Here is a 19,681-nt window from a genome sequence, read left to right as displayed (position 1 = left end):
TGCCAATTGTCTTAGTGTACATGGGGATATTAGACAGCTGTCAATGTCATTCACGTAAAAATTATAGAGGAGTGGACTGAGGCATGAGCCTTGCGGGAGACCCATGTAGCTAATTCTGAATGTTGCCAAATCGCCATGTGAAAAACACATGCATTTCTCTGACAAAAGGTGCAAATAATTATTTATAATCGCTGGAAGTCCATGTTGATGGAGCTTGTCTGAAAGAACGTCAATGGAAACTGAATCAAATGTTCCTTTAATGTCTAAAAATACAGATGCCATTTGTTGTTTTTGAGCGAAGGCGATTTGGATGTCAGACGAAAGTAATGCAAGGAAATCATTCGTCCCTTTATTTCTACGGAAGCCAAACTGAGTATCTGACAACAAACCGTTCGTCTCGACCCAAGTGTCGAGATGTCGAAGAATAATTTTTTCGAACAATTTTCTGATGTAGAACAACAATGGGTCTATATGAGTTGTGATTGGAAGCTGGTTTCCCCGGCTTTTGAATGACGAGAACTTTCACTTGCCTCCAGTCAGGTGGAACAATATTTTGCTCAAGAAACTTGTTGAACAATACCATCAATCGCCTTTTTACAAGGTCGGACAGATTATTCACCAAGTTGAATTTAATTCTGTCCAACCCAGGAGCGTTATTGTTACAAGACATGAGTGCTATGGAAAATTCCATCATTGAAAATGGATACCATTATTTGAAGAAGACTCATTAATAATGCTATGCGTAGGAACAGAATCTGGACAAACTTTTCTCGCACAATCAAATATCCATCGGTTCGAGTATTCCTCACTCTCATTTCCTACGTTACGATTTCTCATTCGTCTGGTCGTATTCCAAAGAGTGCTCAATGAGGTTTCTCATGACAAACCTTCGACAAAATGTCCCCTAGAGCTACATTTCTTGGCCTGAAGTATGCTCTTGTACTTGGTTTCTAAAATTAAGAATTTTTCAAAATTCTGAGGAGTTCCTCCTCCTCGTTTTAAAAACGTCTTGAAAGCATTTTGTTTCGCGTGTTTAGCATTTGAGCACTCTTTGTCCCACAAAAAGTTTTGAGGCCTTCTGTTAGACGATGGATCAAGAAAACGTTTGGTTTGGGTTTGTTTTGCGGCCTCCAGAATCGAACAAACGAGGAAGTCATATTCTTCAAGTGCGGGGAGCTCTTCCATTGAGTTCAAGGTACTTGAGATACTACTTTGGTATTTTATCCAGTCAACATTTTTTGTCAAATCATATGGAATATTAACTGAATTAGCAATGCCTTTGTTACTGCTAATTGAGATGATGATTGGTAATTGATCACTACCCTGGAAATCAGGAAATACTTTCCAGGTGCAGGTTCTAGTCGAATTGAAGTCGAGCAAAGAGATAAATCTAATGCACTTGGACGTGCAGGAGGTCTTGGGAGGTTGCGGAGTTGTGTGTAAAGTGTATTCAATATTTCACACCGTCACCGTAAATTTTCTAAACTGGACTCAAAACCGTTAATACCAATCTTAAGGTCAAATGAAAGGCCTTATGGTCCTACCAAAAATTACTGCATATTTTAGGATACAACAAAAATTTAAATCGTCGTTTAGAGTACGATGACAAAATCGTATAAAATCTTCAAAATTTGAATAAAAACTAGTAGATTTAAAAATTTGAATAAAAACTAGTACGTCATGTTAGTTGGCCTAATCCATCAGAGAACTGTTTCATTTTATATGTTATACTAGTTAATGCACAAACCTTGGATTCTTCCAAGAATCGAACAGAAACATTTTGAATAGAATACCACAGTATTCTATATGAGAAAGGTATCATTACACCACTAGGTGGATTAAAACAGGTTTTTTTTGCATTTTCGCTCTAAATGAGGGTTTAAAATTTCAAACACATCTTACCCTGTTGCTCAGGAACCGGTAGTCAGATCCGAACAAAAGTCAAAAGCAGTCTATTTTTATAGACGTAGACCCTTTTATTTGAGTCTAGAGTTTTTGACCACTATTTCCGCTACTTCCGGAACCGGGAGCTTGGAACCGGTATAGTTAAAATCGGTTCGTTTGGCCAGCAACTAGCATAACCTATAAATTGAAACAACTTTGAGCCAAATTTATAAGAATTCTTACGTTTTTTGCACTCTATATGACAGGTTGCAATTTCATATACACTACCTTGTATTTTCGGAACGAGAAGCCGAGTCTGGATAAAATGCTAGACCAACTTATGGAAACATAATGCTTTTCATTTAAATCTGAGTTTTCGTAGATTGGTCTAGCCGTTTGTGAGAAATTGGAGTGATTTCCAGTTTGGAGCACACGACCACTTTTCCGGTACTGCCGCAACTAGGAACGATTATCCAGTATACCCGAAATCAACGTATTTAGTCATCAATTAACCAGGCTTGTCCTATTGAACAATTAATCGACTAGTACCCTAGGCTTTGGATGATGAGCTACAGGGTGCGTACCCCCGCTTGGTGGATGGGGGTGGGAGTCAATTTACACTTCGCGTATTTACAAAGTCTGACCATACCGAGATCGATCGTTAGCTTATAAATTTAAAAGATGAAAATTATTGTGTTGTCTGAATCGATCACGGAGTGGACAGGACTAATAATGCTTGAAATTGACAATAGGTCATTAGGTGGTTTCGAGCATTCTTATGCCTGGAATTGGTCACCAATTTGAATTATTTTGATCCAGTTGGGATGAATATTAATATATCATATTCGTCCTGAGCTTGGTGAATTTAATTCTAAAAGGAGGACTATTGTTATCAGGAATAGGAGTAAATTGATATCCTATGAACCGTTTAAGAACTTTCAAACCTTTCCGATCCGGCTCGGTATCGGTAATGTTCACAAATTGCAATGATGACGAAACTGATTAATCAAGTGTGAATACACTCTCATATCGGGAAAGGTTTGAATGTACTTAGATTTCTCAAACTTGGACACAGATGTCACCTTCTAACTAAGAGTGTGAGATGTGTGTTTCTGGAAGAGAGCGGTTCACGTGGACCATTTCATCCAATCACACCTAGTATTTCTTCACGAAATACATGTAGTTCTTGTTTCCTGGATGCGTGCTCAACACTAGAAGGCCCAACACTTAGTTTAGACCTAGACTGCTCAAAGGCAGTCAGAATGATGGAAAGAGAGAAAGTCAATAATATAAACTGTGACAGAATAAATAAAAGCTAGTGCAGTATTCCTAAGTGCATATATCGGTAAATAAAGAATTAAAAAAGTTCACAGAATTTCACGCGGTCCTTCCATTGTTTACATATTGTGACTTTCCTGGGCAATCTAGTGTTAAATGCGCATCCTTACATTATATAATTTAGCAAGCTTACTAACACCTAATTTTCTTTTATTCTTATCACGAGAAAATATCAAAATAAAAGATTATAGACAAAAACGATATGGATATACTAGGATGCTACAGGAATACCAAAAGGAAATTGAAAACAAATCAAGAGCCCCAGTGAAACGACGAAACATTGGTATGTTATTGTAATAAATCTTGTGATGACATATTAACTTTTGGTAAGTCACAATATTTCTATTTTTATTATTACTTTTATTATTATCATTATTATTATTGTTGTTGTTATTGTAATATTATAAATATTTATTTCTTTATTCTTGATAAATTATCACATTGAGATATTAACAGGTTTCTCCGGCATAATAAAAAAGCGATGCAATGGGGAAAAGGAAATGTAACGTAACTTCGACAAAGATAGAATTAATCAGAGCAGATTAGAATGGATAGTGTTAGTAGATCAAACATATCTACATCTGTTTAGGAACTTTAAAGTAATAATCGTTTGTACCGCTTCAGACATATAAGACTATTTAGGAAAGCAGGGACAAGACCGAAGCGGATACAATGCGAAATTTGCAAAGTTTCATCGACGAGGACATTTAAGACACAGAAGCAGCTGGTAGGATGACAAAATACGAATACGACAGAGACGCACGACTCAATGATTGAATGGTTACAGGGTGAAGCACACACTTCCTGCTCAAGTGACAAATTCTCTGGCGAACTTGCAATAGAAGATACTCGTATCTTTCGTTGCAAATTGATAGCCGCAAAGGAATCTGTCGCTTGGGTTACATGCTGGAGGATTTCCTCCTTCGTTACTAGTGTTCATTTGGGCACCATAGCCTAGTTCGTCTGGTATGGAAAGTGTGGATCGTTGTAACCACCCCCCTCGGCCAGAGCAGCCCATAAAGGAAAAAAAAAAAAAAAAAAAAAAAAAAAAAATTAACCAGGCTTGTCCTATTGAACAATTAATCGACTAGTTGAAAGTATTTGGCTCGATTTTTTAGTGTCAATCATAAAAGCACGTTTCTGACAATTGAATTTTCATACTTATCTTTAATTTCGAAATTGTATCGTCGTCGAAGTCGTATCCGAATGACATTCGGCAGGGTTATAAGGGATTGTAAGACTTTTCATTTGAACCTAAGCTAGTGAAAATTGCATCAGCGGGCTCAGATATAATCGAGTGCACTTTTTAATTCATTTCTCACATTCTACCCCGAACCACCAGAATCGGAAGTCGGGTCCAGATAAAACTCAATAGCAGGTTATGGGAGTATAAATCCTTTAATTTTTAAATTTGTTCTATGTTGATGCACATTCTACCCCGTAACTCCCGAACCGGAAGTTCGATCCGGTTAAAATTCTATTGCAGGCTATGTGATTAAGAAACCTTCCATTAAAATCTAAGTTTGTGAAAATCTGCCCAACCATCTGCAAGAGAATAGAGTGCACATTTTTGTTACACACACATACACACAGACATTTTGCGTACTCGACGAAGTAAGGTCAATAGCATCTGCGAAAAATATGGTGCACTTTTTGTAGTCAAAATTTTCAGAAACTTAGTAACAACTGAATTAAAAAGTTAGTACTGTTAGAATTGCATATGGGTCAGGATCAGGGTCATTTCGCTGAAACGGTCATTCCGTCGAATGCCATTTCGCCGAGAGCCACTTCGCCGAAAGCCACATCACCAAAAGGGTCATTTCGCCGAATCCTTGAATTGTCTTAATATAGTAATTGGAATTGATTCAAAATAAAGACAAATGAAAGATGATAATGTTTACGCCGCTTTAGTTGACCTACAATCGTATTTCTAAAATATCTCATAAATAACGGATAAATTCATTTTTTAGTGTTTAATCCAGCATAATTACTCTCTTGAATATTTTTTTGAGATTGAAAAGTGATCCTCAGAACGGAATTCCCAAAATAACTTGTTAACATTATTAGCTACATGCATTAAAAACACAAATTTATCAGAATGGAAAGTTGTGAAAAGCAGCGCAATTTTCGTGGTGAAAGATTTTATGAGTGACCTCACACAACGCTAAATCAAGGACAAATTAAATTTCGCGTTGGACTTGATCAGTATTTTTTCTATGAAAAATCAGGGATATTTATTCGTGATCAAATCAGTTCCGCGAAATGGGTCAACTCAATACATTCTCAATTCGTACAAATTTCTAAGAGACGGGCGTTCCTCACTTTACATGCATGGAAGTCTCTTTGGAAGGTATGCAGTGTTTATACATCAGAGTCATGATAATTTGAAATATTGAAGAATTAAGATCAAACTATTACTTCAATCAAATGGAAGTGCGACATGATATTCACGATTATTGAAATCAAAACACAACCGCTCAAACCACCGGGGCATGCTTCTGCAATTCTAGATCCCATTGTCTCGCACAGTTCTCATCAACGATCGGAAAACGATGAAGGCCACCGGATGTTCTCGCAACTTCAAGGATGATGCCCCTTTTATATATTAATCAAGCATTCTGTGTTAATTAGATGGCGTGAGATCGCGGAAATATTCCAGTTTCTTCCTGATTATACTTGCTACCTACCAATTTGAATAACCATAAATTTTCCACGAAAAGAAGTCTGCCGTCGTTTTGGGGGTCGGAATTGTGCTATGATGAGAGTTGTGGTTTCCGGCTTATGTTGCTAATCCATCCAAGTATGTACAGTGCCGTGCAAGTGCATACAACGATGCATCAACACCATAACTATTCTTCTTCGTTGCTGTCAATGTGTTGCTAGTAATCCGGGTATGCACTTTGGCGCCAAGAATCAAGCAGTCCAGGGTTCTTCAGTTTCTTGTTCACTCATACATAGTCAATTTTAATGACCGATCTCGGTACCCCAGACCAGACGCAAAGGCATAAAGAACGGACAAAGAAAACCAGTTTTTGTATTTCGTCAATCAGTATTGAATGATCGTAGTTGATTAGTGATTTTTGACACTTTGAAATGAATTCTTTCACACCTGGCCTCACTCCGTTGACCTTTTCTAGATATTGAATATTCGACTGGGAAATGTTCAGGTAGTAGCGAACGGTAATTGAACGAAGTCGCACCTCATCGAGCTTAAGTTGTGAACGCGTCGATCGATGAAAAGAAACTGAATGCTCTGTTGTGAGTCGACCGGCAGTTTCATACTTGATCAAGTTTGAAAAATGAAAAAAAAGAGAAAATAGAGAGGTAACGACACTGAATGCTTTGCTGCGAGTAGGAGTTCGAATAATCTACCTTTGTTGGAAATTGTTTACACATATTCCGGAGCATGAGCACCGCCTGGTGAAGTTCAGAAGGTTCTTTCCGATGGTTTTACGGTTAAAGCCCGCTGTGGTCATGGCCTGCTGTATGTCCTTGTAGTAGGCATCAGTAAGTTGCATTTGTACGGCACCATTACATAATGTATAATATTGCATTGTCGATCGGTGCTTTTCGAACGCTAGACGCTAGCCGAGTGGTGCCCAGCAGTCGAAGTTTTCAGCGTTTCGTTAGAAACTACTAACATATAGCGTTTAGTAATCAATACAACCACGTAGTAACTGATTGGAATGAAAACCTTGAAACATTTGGGGCGTTAGGTGAGATGATGGCATACAATCAGAGTTCCTTCACGGCATCGGCATAGCAGTGATGCAAATCGTGTAAATTCATGCTCTGTCCCATTTTATGTTTTGACTGTGCTTTGATTTCATCACTTGCCGATTAAAGTTTTCTTACGTGCGGCTTTCATGTTTTTTTTTCATTTTTAACTTTTTCAATCATATTGACTAAAAGCGTTTAATTTTTGTTGCTTCCTTCCGTTTAGTGGGTTTTAATAAGTTTTTACAGCTATTGCATATGCTATATTTGTGCTGATATTGATGCCGTGTTATGAGATGTGTTTAATACTATTAAATAATAACTAGTAGTAATCAATTATGTTCGGAAGTAACGGAAGATTTATATCGATACGTTAGCAAGATGATGGAGTTTTATGTTACAGGGTCAAGAGAAATAAATACTACCATCTACAATCTATCTAGAAAGTTTCTAGTTCAACTCTCTACAAAGTTTCTAAGGGCCTTCTAAGTAACAACCGATGTGTTTGATTTCAACTTTTCTAATATTTCTACTCAATCTACTGATGCTTTTTATTGCATTATTTAATCAGTTATGCTCGTTACTATCGATGAGCCCTCGACACAATGTCTTCGACGCCGTGACAATTCGTATTTTAGTCGGTATGTTTCGTGCGAAATCAAATTCGTGCCTATCAGCTAATAGTCGTCAGCTCGTTGGATTTCCCATTTCTGTTTTGTGCGGTGCCTCGTATTTGATCGTACATGCCACTATTTTGTTTTTGTTGTTTTTCAATGAATTTGTATGCTTTGTACAACGAGTAGGATGATTCGTCATTAGCCGGTTAATTCCGCGTGGGTTAGAGTATACTGGCTAGTTGGCGTCCGTTGAAGGTCGGGGCAGCGAGTTCCTACTCATAGTAGTTTCGCAATAGATGGTCGTGGCAGTGATATTGAACTTTTGGGCTCCACGCATGCCATAATTGGGTGTAGCGATTACTTGTGTCTTCCAATGTTATTCGTTGATTTCTTTATGACCTGTATCAAGGTTAGTAGTCCCGAGAATCAATAAGTTAGAGAAATACTGTAGTATTTTTTGTGTCGTGCAGAATACACAATCCTGGATACATGGTTCATGGGGGTATTTCAAACAAACACACTAATGGCGTTTTTGTTTTCGCATAGCACTAGATCGATGAACCAGAGGTCGTACTAAAACCGTTCGTTTTTACATTGCACTATACTGCCCATACTAGTATATCAGTCCCATATGATAAATCGTCGTGTTGAAAAAGACGATTCAAAACCAATTTCCATATATTTGTTTCGTTTGTTTGTTTGTTTAAAATTATTAGCGACTTTACCCGTATTATTTGAAACAAAACAACAAACGTCGAATCGCTACATGCATCGTAACAATGACAATGTTTGTTTATGTAGAATTATTCCTAAGCTGCAATATGAAAGAAATCGCGGTATTTTTCTGCATATCGAGTAGATCTTGAAACTTGAAAAATCTTGAATTATTACTAGGAATATATTTAAAATGTCATATTCTTATCTTACGAAGCATTAAAGTGAATGGAAGCAACAACATATTTTGTGTGATATATTTACATAGGTTTACTTCCTTCCAAACTTGTATTGTTGCTATGGTGTTTTACCGACATTTTCAAATGTTTATCGTTGCTTACTAACGAAGGGTTAATAAAATTATACTATTACTAAGTTCACTGGTTCGCGATTACTGATACGATATTTTTCGATTAATCGTATGGGACATCTGTAATCTTGAGTTTATCTTTGCCGATACCACCGATGTGTACTGCCTATACTCGCATGGGTACTGACCCATCAAAAATTTAGTGTAGCCTTAGTCTTAAAAGCGCGCTGCACAGATAAAAATATTTTGTGAATTTACATCTATTTTCATGCACATGTTTGGAGCAGGTAACTAAAAATATAGTTACTTTACAATTCTGTAGGTTTCAATAGAATTTAATGGCAAACTAAGCGTTAATTTATTGGAAATTCAATGCAATCCAATTTAGTTTTGCATCGATGAAGGTTTTCAATCCAAATTTCGGTACAACTCATGTCTATTACATGTTACTATTGATTTACATGTCGTGTAAATTTTATTATTTTTTTCTGTGTGTTTAAAAAGCAAAAACTTCATAAAATTCAGAAACAAGTTCGAGATATTCGGAACGATGACTACTTTGATATTTTCCCCTTTTAATTTTAATTTTTTATGAATTCCATTGGGATGAATGAATTTAGAATGAAAATGTCTTTGTTTACATTCTCAATTGCAGCATTTTAAATTAGCTATCAAACGACGTAACGGCATGTTCTTCACTTGGTTAGACATGATAGGGAAACCTGTCACGCATTCGGTTATCATCTCGGATATATCCAATGCCCGGTAGCAACTTATTTGAAAAAAAAAATACACCTTGAACTCTCTTTATTCATTTGATTTTTCGGCTTATGAAATCATGCAATACTTGCGTCTTATTACATTACTGTATTATTCTCAGTTTGTTTGAAGTGTATATAACTAACTATAGATCTAATTACTAGAAATTTAACAATGAATGGGAGATGCGCATTGTTTTGTCTAAGTGAGATGATTTTTTGATTAACAACAATGTTTTTGCCTATGTATAATCTGCTTATTAGAGAAGATTTATGGCTCTCGAATCGTAAGATCTGATTCTCCACTGAAGTGGAAGCTTTACAAAATATACTAGGCGTGAGATAAGTCTTAAAACATCAAAAATTAGGAAATTTACAGGTGACGCAAATCCACATATGACTCAAATCAAGAGAACGTATACCGTAAAATGACCTAATTTTACAAGAATAGCTTAAATATATGTCAAGCGTGTCAAACATACTTGGCTTTCCAAGCAGGCTTGTAAATTTACATGTTTCGTAAATTGTCGAATCACTTTTTTGCCAGATAAAATTTCAATGATGGGTACCGCTGTGGTGGTTGTCATGTTTCCAAACCACTTGAAACTGTAACTATAACAGCAATAAAAATGGAGATGATTTTATGGAGCTCTGTGGCGTTTCTATCTTCAGTCTTTTCAATTTTTTGATTGACAAAAATATAAAAGCTCATGAAAGAAAATTCTTCCATGTCTTATGGTCAAAACTTCAATCAGCTGTTAAAATAATCTCGTTAGAAGTAGTGATCCCGTGGTAATCAACATTTTTGCACTTAAGGCCATCGTCCAATTACCATGCGCGCGGGTGGTTTTAGGAAATTTTCGATGGAAATTTTGAAAAATTGGCCAAACCCAAAAACAATTAGACCTTTGAAATGCTTTTATCTATCTGCAGGGCAAAAATGGCTGAAAAATTCGGAGGATTTTCCGAGTCTTATCAAAAATAGCACTGAAAAAATGAGCTTTTTTGTGATCTTTCACAATTATTTGAAAAAATAATTCGATGGCATGAAATTTTTTTTTTATTTCAAAAAGACCCTTATGCTGGCAACAAGGATCACATTCAGACACATTTTTAGACAACCTTTTCACGCTTTTCATGGAAAATCAACGAATTTCATATAACCGATTTCGTTGAAATTTTTGAAATTCGTGAATTTTTTTATGAAAAGCGTGAAAAGGTTTTCCAAAAATGTGTCCAAATGTAATCTTTGTAGCCATCATAAGGTTTATTTGAAAAAAAAAATGTCATCGCATTATTTTTCCAGATAATTGTGAAAGATCACAAAAACACTCATTTTCCAGAGCTATTTTTGATAAGACTCGAAAAATCCTCCGAATTTTTCAACCATTTTTGCCCTGCAGATAGATAAAAGCATTTCAAAGGTCTGTATGTTTTTGGTTTTGGAAAATTGTTCAAAATTTCCATCGAAAATTTCCTAAAACCACCCGCGCGCATGGTACTTGGACGATGGCCAAGGTTGTAAATTGTGTTTCAGGATATTTAGATTACTCATTTTGACTATGATCATTTTAATAAATAAACTAACTAACCGCCATCGCACATGAGAGGTTTTTTTTTACTTTTACGAAACAGTTCTTCCCAAACACTTGATTCGAATCCTATAAGATGACATTTTCAATACTTAATGATAAATCTTTAAATTTCTTATTAAGGGGGATGCGCACCGGATAAAAAAACGTATTACTTCGCAAATTTGCATGAAAAACAGCATAACTTTGAAAATTCGCTTTAAAACGCAAAACTGGAAAAGTGTCATCGGATGTCCTAAAAATTCATTAAATGTTGAGACATTTTCGAGATAACACCATACTTTGATCTTTTGGTTTTTTTCTGTCCCATACACAGAAAGAAATAATGAAATTTACACGACATGTAAATTAATTGTAACATGGAATATACATGGGAATGGAATTTCGTTGAAATCAAATACCAGACATGGTGTTTCGCTTTGCGAGAAACAAGCACAAAATCAAACCTTAGAAACTAAATTAAATTAATTATGGCCGTTTAAAGTTAATTCTGTAATAGAATCGAATTTTATCATTGTAAAAATTCATGCAAAATTTTAATGTTTATTAAGCTTTTTTCGCAACTATCGCTCCCTTATTATAAATATATTTTTTCATTTCATGTTTGACTGTCGCAGAAATGCTAGTGTGGACAACATCCAAAAAGAGAGCACACTGCGAAACGTTACTTCCGAAAGTGACACGTTGAAAAAACAGGTGGCGACACTGAAGCGTTCGCATGATAACGCTGTTACCGAAAATGGGTAAGTACTTTTCACTGATGCCAAACTCATGATTTTAACGTGATCTGTGTGCATAAGCTCTAGTTTGGAATATGTAGTAGATAGCCCCGGAATTGGAATTGTTAGTAGGATAACCCAGTGAATCTGGATTTTATTGTAGTATTGTTTTTATCATATTGTTACATCGAAGTTACTGGCAAAGTAAAAGACAAAATAAAGATGGAATACATTGAGCTGAGTGCTGCTGTCAGTTCAAAAGATGAACGTTTGGACAAACTGTGGATGCGATTTTAAACGTAGTTTCAAGGAAATACCCGAAAAATACTTGATTTCTCAACTCTCGACATTTTTTTGGACATGGGATTTCTACTTAAAGCTTGAATGAGAGAAATATTTTAGGAAATACTGAACGTAGGCCAGTTCTAAAAACCGCGAATATTTATCTCGCGCACCGGGAAAACCGAAAAAACGGGAAAATGAGATCGCTAATTCATTTGCCACCCTGCATATCTTTTCAAAGTCTTCTCTGTGTCTTATTCTTTCAGTTTTTTTTATTCATTAAACAATCATATACACATTTACATATGATACAGTGACATACGTGAAGAGACATTTGAAGTTCTGGGTTGCATTCCGTTTCGTCATTGTCAAGCAGTTCAAACTAAACTGGTAGTGCATCACAACAGCTCTACTTAAACTGCCAAATAGTTGTGAAAAGTTCAACTGAAAGAATATATTTGGCCAATAATCTTGCTAAGTACTTTTGAAATGTTGCTCATTTGAAGTCTTGGAAATGTAGGAATCTGAGAAGGGTCTGAGTAGTTAAAAGATTTTTTTAGTTTCCTGATATTCTAATTTCAATGTAAAAATATTTTGAATCATCTGAATTTTTTTATTTATTTTTTTATTGAACTAAACTGTAAGGCATCTGCTGATGAAACTATTCTTGTTTGTGGTGATTTTAATCAGCCTCGAATTGTATGGGATTATGGACTGGATACCACGCATTGTTTTAACTCTTCTTCGCTGCCCGCTGCGAGTACGGCGCTGATCGATGGCATGGATTTATTGAATCTTCACCAGTCGAACCAAAATAAAAATCATCTCGGACGGGTACTCGATCTAGTGTTTTGTTCCTGTGACCGCTCATTGTTTGTTGACGAGTGTGTAGCTTCGCTCCTACCCGTTGACCCGCACCATCCACCTTTAGTAATTTCGTTGCCCATTGAAGACAATAATTCACGACACGCAGCAAGTTCGGGAGACACACATTTACGGTTAAATTATAGAAAAATTGACTTCTCAGCTCTGATGGAATATTTGCAGAATTATAGTTGGACAACTCTGCGCGAAACGGATAATGTTGATGAGATGGCATCGTCGTTTTGTAGTACTATCTCCCGTTGGCTCAGTACAAATTTACCATTTGTTAAACGACCTATTTCTCCCCCGTGGGCCACATCACGTTTACATGATTTAAAGCGAAAGCGCAATGCTTGGCAGCGCAGACACAGTCGTTGGCGGAGCTTAGAAACAAAACAAAATTTCAAAAAATCGAGTGATGAGTACCGCAAAATGAATGCCGGTTTATATAGAGCTTACGTCATGCGAGTTCAAACGGATCTACGTAGGAACCCCAGGAATTTTTGGAACTTTGTGAATTCGAAGCGAAAATGTTCAATCATTCCTCAGAACGTTTGTTTTGACGGTGTGACGTCTGCATCAACATCAGACTCATGTGAGTTGTTTGCTAAATTCTTCGCTTCCGTGTTTACTGAGAAAGTGGCCTCCAACATCGAAGCTGAAGTCGCCGCATCATATGTTCCTGAAAACTTGGTGGATTTGCGTACATTTATAATCACTCCCGAAATGATCAGTGCTGCAGCAAAGAAACTGAAGAGTTCGTACTCGGCTGGACCTGATGGAATTCCTTCTGTCGTTTATACTCGCTGTGCAACTGCTCTGCTCGAACCATTATGTTACGTGTTCAACAAATCGTTCGAGCATGGTATATTTCCAACGATATGGAAGCAGTCGTTCATGTTTCCAGTCTACAAAAACGGTGATCGAAAGGATGTGAGAAATTATCGTGGTATTACGAGCCTATCTGCTGCCTCCAAGCTATTCGAAATAGTTGTCAGCTCTGTTGTTCTTTCTCGTACAAAAAGTTATATATCAACCGATCAGCATGGATTTATGCCAGGACGATCCGTTAGTACAAATTTGCTCGATTTTACCTCGACCTGCTTTTCGCGTATGGAGGAAAGGGTACAAATTGATGCAGTATACACCGATCTAAAAGCGGCTTTTGATCGTATAGACCACCGAATTCTATTATGTAAACTGATGCGACTTGGTGCATCACACAAGTTCGTTGAATGGTTGAGTTCCTATTTGTGTGGTAGAGTCCTACGCGTACAATTGGGAACCTCAGTTTCATCCCCGTTTACGAATAAATCAGGAGTTCCACAGGGCAGTAATATGGGTCCCCTTTTGTTTGCACTATTTTTCAACGATGCCGCTTTGCTGCTTGGTTATGGATGCAAGCTGATCTACGCTGACGATTTGAAGCTGTACTTAGTAATTCGTAATTATGAGGACTGCGTCCATCTTCAAGAACTGCTAGATGAATTTGTCGCATGGTGTCGACGAAACCATCTTGTGATCAGCATTGCCAAATGTCAAGTAATTACATTTCACCGAATACTTCGTCCATTAATCTTCGACTACAAAATTGATGGACAAACACTTACAAGAGTCGACCGTGTTAATGACCTTGGTGTTGTATTGGATGCAAAACTCACATTTAATCAGCATCGCTCTGCTTTAATATCTAAGGCAACGAAACAACTCGGATTCGTAGCTAAAATCAGCAGAGATTTTAAGGATCCACATTGTTTGAAGGCGTTATACTGTTCCTTAGTACGACCATTGCTGGAAAATGCCAGTTTGGTATGGAGTCCATATCAACTCGTTTGGAACTTGCGGATTGAGCGTGTTCAGAAAAGATTTATTCGGCTTGCGCTAAGAGACCTTCCCTGGCGAAATCCCTTGGATCTGCCACCGTACCCTGATCGATGTCGCCTGTTAGGTCTTGAGACACTGGAACGACGAAGGAAGATTCAACAAGCTGCGTTTGTGGCGAAGATTATCAACGGCGAAATCGACTCTCCAAAAATCCTGTCTCTCATCGACTTCCGGGTTTCACAACGAACTCTACGATCAACAGGTTTGCTACAACGAAGATTCCATCGGACATCGTTTGGAGCCAACGAACCTATTGCAGCGTGTGTTCGAACTTTCTCCCTAGTTGAAAATTTATTCGATTTTGGTGAATCATCGCATAAGTTTGTTCAGAAAGTGTCGCAATCCTCGATTTTATAACTTAACTTTATATTCATTAAGACTTTTATTGTCAGATGGAACAAGCAAACAAATAAACAAATAATAAATTTGATGTTTAATAAGTTGTTTTTCCATCTGATGGTTATATAATCCTACGCGCAAAATCTCGCTCAAAGTATGCCTCGAAGTGTTGTTAAATAACTTTCGCGTCACCACATGAGCAAACAAGTGCGATGGAGGTGTGAAAAGGCATGCATTAATTGTGCAGACTTACCGAACTTGAACTTGGAGATCTGCGTGGCCGTTCGCGGGCGGACTTCGCTGAATTGTTCAATCTCCTGTCGCCTTTTCAACTTAGCCGATTTGTCATATGGTTTTCGCTGAGCCTCGTTTTGCACGTCTCGTGTTTCAGATTCCTTCCGGCCTAGCTCCAATTTTCGTGATAGCAAAATTTCCGGAACAGTGCTCGAAGAGCGTACCCTGATGGAGGCCGCACAGTTCGTTCCTGCACTTCTGATTCTTCCGACAGTAAATGTTTCAGCTGATGCACTTCCAGACACTTGAAGCATTGCCTCCACGATGGTGGAAGATTGTCCCAGTGATTGTCGACGTAGAAATCCGGCCGTCGAATTGATACCAAAAGCCGATTGTTCCGGTCCAGCCTTGTTTGGCTCCGTCGTACTCGAGAAGGTAGCCGATATTTTGCTTTTCTTCGGCTTCTCGGCCACCTTTTCCACGCCAAAACCGCACCGCGAGGTCAGCGAAGCGATCGCCGAACCAACCACGTCCACCTCCACTTTTCTTCTGACTTTTTCTCTTTTTTTTTCCGGAAATCAAAACGGTCTGTCAAAACCGCTCATACGGCAGTGCGCCCATTTGGCTCAGTTTTCTGTATACACACTAATTGCAGCCCTCTCCGTTCGCACTGATTTTAAATTTACTCATTAAATTGAATTAAACGTTACACAACCCTACCCAGTGGCAAAAATTTTTCGTGAAGCACGAAAGTGGTTCACGAAAAATTTCTAAAATCTTCACTTCTTTAAGAAGTGTGCCGGAGACTGTGCCGATTACAAACTTCAACACAACCTAACACCAATGAACAAGAGCCTAACGGTTGCTCTTCAAATCTTGAGCTCAATACAAACTTCTCTTCTACTATATCGCAACATTAACTAAACTGCAGAACTTTTCTGCACAAAATGGTAATCGTACGCCAACAATATATGGCTAAAACGTCTCCGGCACAGTTCTTGCATGCATTCCTCAAACTTCCACTGAGTATTAACAGTCAGTGATCTTATCTAGTCTTAATGGCTAAATTAAACTAGAAGATCAACGAATAACAAAGAAAAACAGCATGCAGCATGCAAAATAATTGATTGGCTTAACTACAGAATTTACAGTCTTAGGGAAGTTGGTTTAATTTGAGGTTTGAGAGGATTTAGTCTCTCCTATCACCACGAGCCCAAGCAAGGGTTATAACCGCGCCCTTGATTCGCGTTCCTTCGGGTTGACGACCTTCGTAGTGACGCCTCCGACCAACAAGACTATTATTGTATCACTGAACCTTGTACACCTGTTCAGGCTTTTAGGGGAACTTCTACCGCTTGGGTATTTTGTGAACCTGTTTTTCTGGGAGCTGGTGCTGCTCATAGCTCGGTTTACTCGATCCTTGTAGGCGACTACGATTCAATGCACTCCGGTCGCGTCGGTGAGATGATTCGGTCCTTCATTCATCCGTTTTCTCTCGCTACGGCAACGGCACGCCCGTGGGAGGCTAGTTTCCTGACCAGCCGGGATACTTGGGTGCGTTTTTCTCACGGGTCGCTACCGGCAGGCCTGCAGAAGGCTTATTCCCTGGAACTCGCAGTTGTTGAACGCGATTTTCGCTTGTTTCTCGATCTTACGACCCGTTTCGTGCCCTTGAATTCCTTGTTCAATCGTTGTACTTTATGGGTTTTGAAGATGTGTTGTCGACATAACTCATGCCATTACTTAGCTTGAGTCCGTTTTCTCGCTGAACGGTAACGTACAGACATCCTCGGCCTTTTCTAGGAGGAAGTCCGATCCCGTCCCTGACGTCTCGACAGCAACTTGCTGCGACTGCCAGTTGTCATGGGCCTTCCTCGACCAATTTGTCCGTCTTATGGCTCGCTTTCTTCTATCCTGTTGTTTGGATTGATCAGAATCGCGAGCCTATGTTTCGACTGTCCGTTTTCTCTCGATACGGTAACGGCTGGCCTGCTGAAGGCTTTCCGGCTCCTCGAACTGTCCCTGTGCGTTTTTCTCACGGTCCGCTACCGGCGCGCCTGTGGAAGGCATTTTGCTCTGAAGTTTTCTCGACTTGGGTGCGTTTTCTCACGGTACGCCAACGGTAAGCCTACTGAAGGCTGGTTTTTGTTTGCGACTTCATCTGCGTTTTTCTCCCGATTCGCTAACGGCAAGCCTGCTGAAGGCTGTTTTTTGTTTGCGACTTCATCTGCGTTTTCTCCCGATTCGCTAACGGCAAGCCTGCTGAAGGCTGTTTTTTGTTTGCGACTTCATCTGCGTTTTCTCCCGATTCGCTAACGGCAAGCCTGCTGAAGGCTGGTTTTTGTTTGCGACTTCATCTGCGTTTTCTCCCGATTCGCTAACGGCAAGCCTGCTGAAGGCTGTCTCCTGTTCGTGCCGAGGTGGGGAAGTAGTTCTATGAGTTGTTGTTCACCACACCCTGACAGTCTACGATTTATCCCGATCGTTAACGGTGTTTTGTGAGTAGAGCTCATCGTTGACAGGCGTAGCCTGTGGACATAGCTGTGCTAATCGCTTTTAATCTGATTTGATGTCTTTCGCGTGAAATCTCCCTGCCTTGCCGGATGGAACGTCTTCTAGTTCGTATAGGTTGGTGCCTAGAACTTTACGAATGATTGCTGGTACAAATTTCGGGTTTAGCTTCTGATTGATGTGGTCTGCCTTAGATGATAATCCGAACGATCTTCTCCAAACTAAGTCGCCGACTTTGAACGACACCGTTCTTGTGCGCAAATTGTACCGTTGCTTTGCCTTTTCGTGTGAGTTTCTAATTCGTTGAAGCATGAATTCTTGGATCCGCTTGAGATTCGATAACCGAAGATCTTGTGCCAGCTTCAAGTCCTCCGGGGTGTTGAGGTCCTGCTGTCTGTAGAGATCGGTGTGTAGAATCAGCTCTCTGCCGAAGTTGGCGAAGTGTGGACTTACTCCTGTGACTTCATGCTTTGCACTGTTGATTGCTGCCACGATTGAAGGCAGATTCTCATCCCATGTCCGGTGATCTTCGTTCAAGAGTGCTCTAATGCAGGTTATCAAAACACGGTTCACGCGTTCTGCGTTATTCACCATCGGACAATAATACGCTGTGGTCATGTGCTCAGTGTTGTGCCGCTTGAGCAAAGAGCGAAATGCCAACGATGTGAACTGTTTCCCGTTGTCCGTCAGAACAATCCTTGGACGTGAAAATCGCAGAAAGATTTCCTTCTCCAGAAAGTTAATCATTGCCTCAGTGTCTGCGCTGCGCATGGGGTGCGCGATCACGTATTTTGTTATCCAATCCACTACTACCAAGATGATTGTGTTTCCTTTCTTCGATCTGGTGAATGGACCGACAAAATCTAAAGAAATTAACTCCCATGGGATTCTAGCAGGTTTCAATTTTCCCATATTTGGCATCATGCGATAATTCGGCGCTTTGCTGGCCTTGCACACCTTGCAGCTACGCACGTAACGAGCGATGTCCTCTTGCATCTTCGGCCAATAGAAGTTTGTCTGGATTTTTTGTAGCGTCTTCTGGAATCCTAAATGCGCTCCTGTGACCGAGTCGTGAAATTTTCTTAGTATTTCCGCTCGTTCGTCCCTCGGAACTACCTTCTTCCATTTGTGCGTGATCTGCCCCAGCTCATCCCTGTAACGACAATTCTTGAAGAGTTCGTTGGACATGATACAGAAGTCTGGGAACTTCTCCGGTTGCTTTGTTACGCCTGTTGCGAGACGGATGTACCAATTGTCGTCACTAGTGTTGGTGGAGAACGTAATCGTTGCTACTATCCTTGACAATGCGTCCGGAACTACATTGCACGATCCTTTACGATATTTGATGTCGAAATCAAACGCGTTCAACCGAAGGATCCATCTGCACATTAACGCCGTAGGGTTCTTTATTGACTTCAAGAAACACAACGCAGCGTGATCGCAGAATACCGTGAACTTGACGCCTTCCACGTATCCACGAAACTTTTCAATTGCTCGAATGACCGCTAGGCATTCTCTTTCCGTAACCGAGTAGTTTCGTTCGGAGGATGACAGTTTCTGAGAAAAGTACGCTATCGGGTGTTCGATTCCATCTGTTTCTTGCGTTAGGACGGCTCCAATGGCGACGTCACTGGCGTCGCAGGCTATGTTGAACGGTCTGGCATAATCGGGCATCGCCAGGACTGGTGCTGACACTAGCATCGATTTTAGCTTCACAAAAGCGTCTTCAGCTACTGGTGTCCATCGGAACTTGATTTTAGCTTTCGTTAACTCGGTCAGTGGTACAGCAATGCGAGCGAAATCCTCGATGAACCTTCTATACCAGTTGCACAATCCAAGAAAGCGCTGAACTTCTTTCCTGCTTTGCGGTGAGGGAAAATTCACGATGCAATTGATCTTTTCGTTGTCTACCTTCCAT

The 19,681-nt window shown here is 39.3% G+C and overlaps 2 protein-coding genes across 6 annotated transcripts in view; one reads left to right on the top strand and one right to left on the bottom strand.

The window, feature by feature from the left end:
- Positions 1–19,681, top strand: part of LOC131434429 (putative leucine-rich repeat-containing protein DDB_G0290503) — an 85,514-nt gene that overhangs the window by 53,145 nt on the left and 12,688 nt on the right. Inside the window, exon 6 of the mRNA XM_058601130.1 lies at positions 11,548–11,673. Coding sequence (XP_058457113.1) covers positions 11,548–11,673 — 126 coding nt within the window. The remainder of the gene's footprint in view (positions 1–11,547; positions 11,674–19,681) is intronic.
- The window catches only part of LOC131434432 (uncharacterized), a 41,053-nt gene that overhangs the window by 17,264 nt on the left and 4,108 nt on the right, over positions 1–19,681 (bottom strand). For 4 of the 5 annotated variants that reach the window (XR_009230332.1, XM_058601133.1, XM_058601137.1 and 1 more), the window contains exon 1: positions 5,910–6,445. The gene's annotated coding sequence lies outside the window, so the exon portion shown is untranslated. Of the gene's footprint in view, positions 1–5,909; positions 6,446–15,271; positions 15,923–19,681 lie in introns of those variants that run through there. The other variant, XM_058601135.1, reaches the window with a different exon arrangement.

Source organism: Malaya genurostris, chromosome 3 (genome assembly GCF_030247185.1).
Source record: "Malaya genurostris strain Urasoe2022 chromosome 3, Malgen_1.1, whole genome shotgun sequence".
NCBI classification, from domain to species: Eukaryota; Metazoa; Arthropoda; class Insecta; order Diptera; family Culicidae; genus Malaya; species Malaya genurostris.
This window is presented reverse-complemented; position numbering and strand designations above follow the sequence as displayed.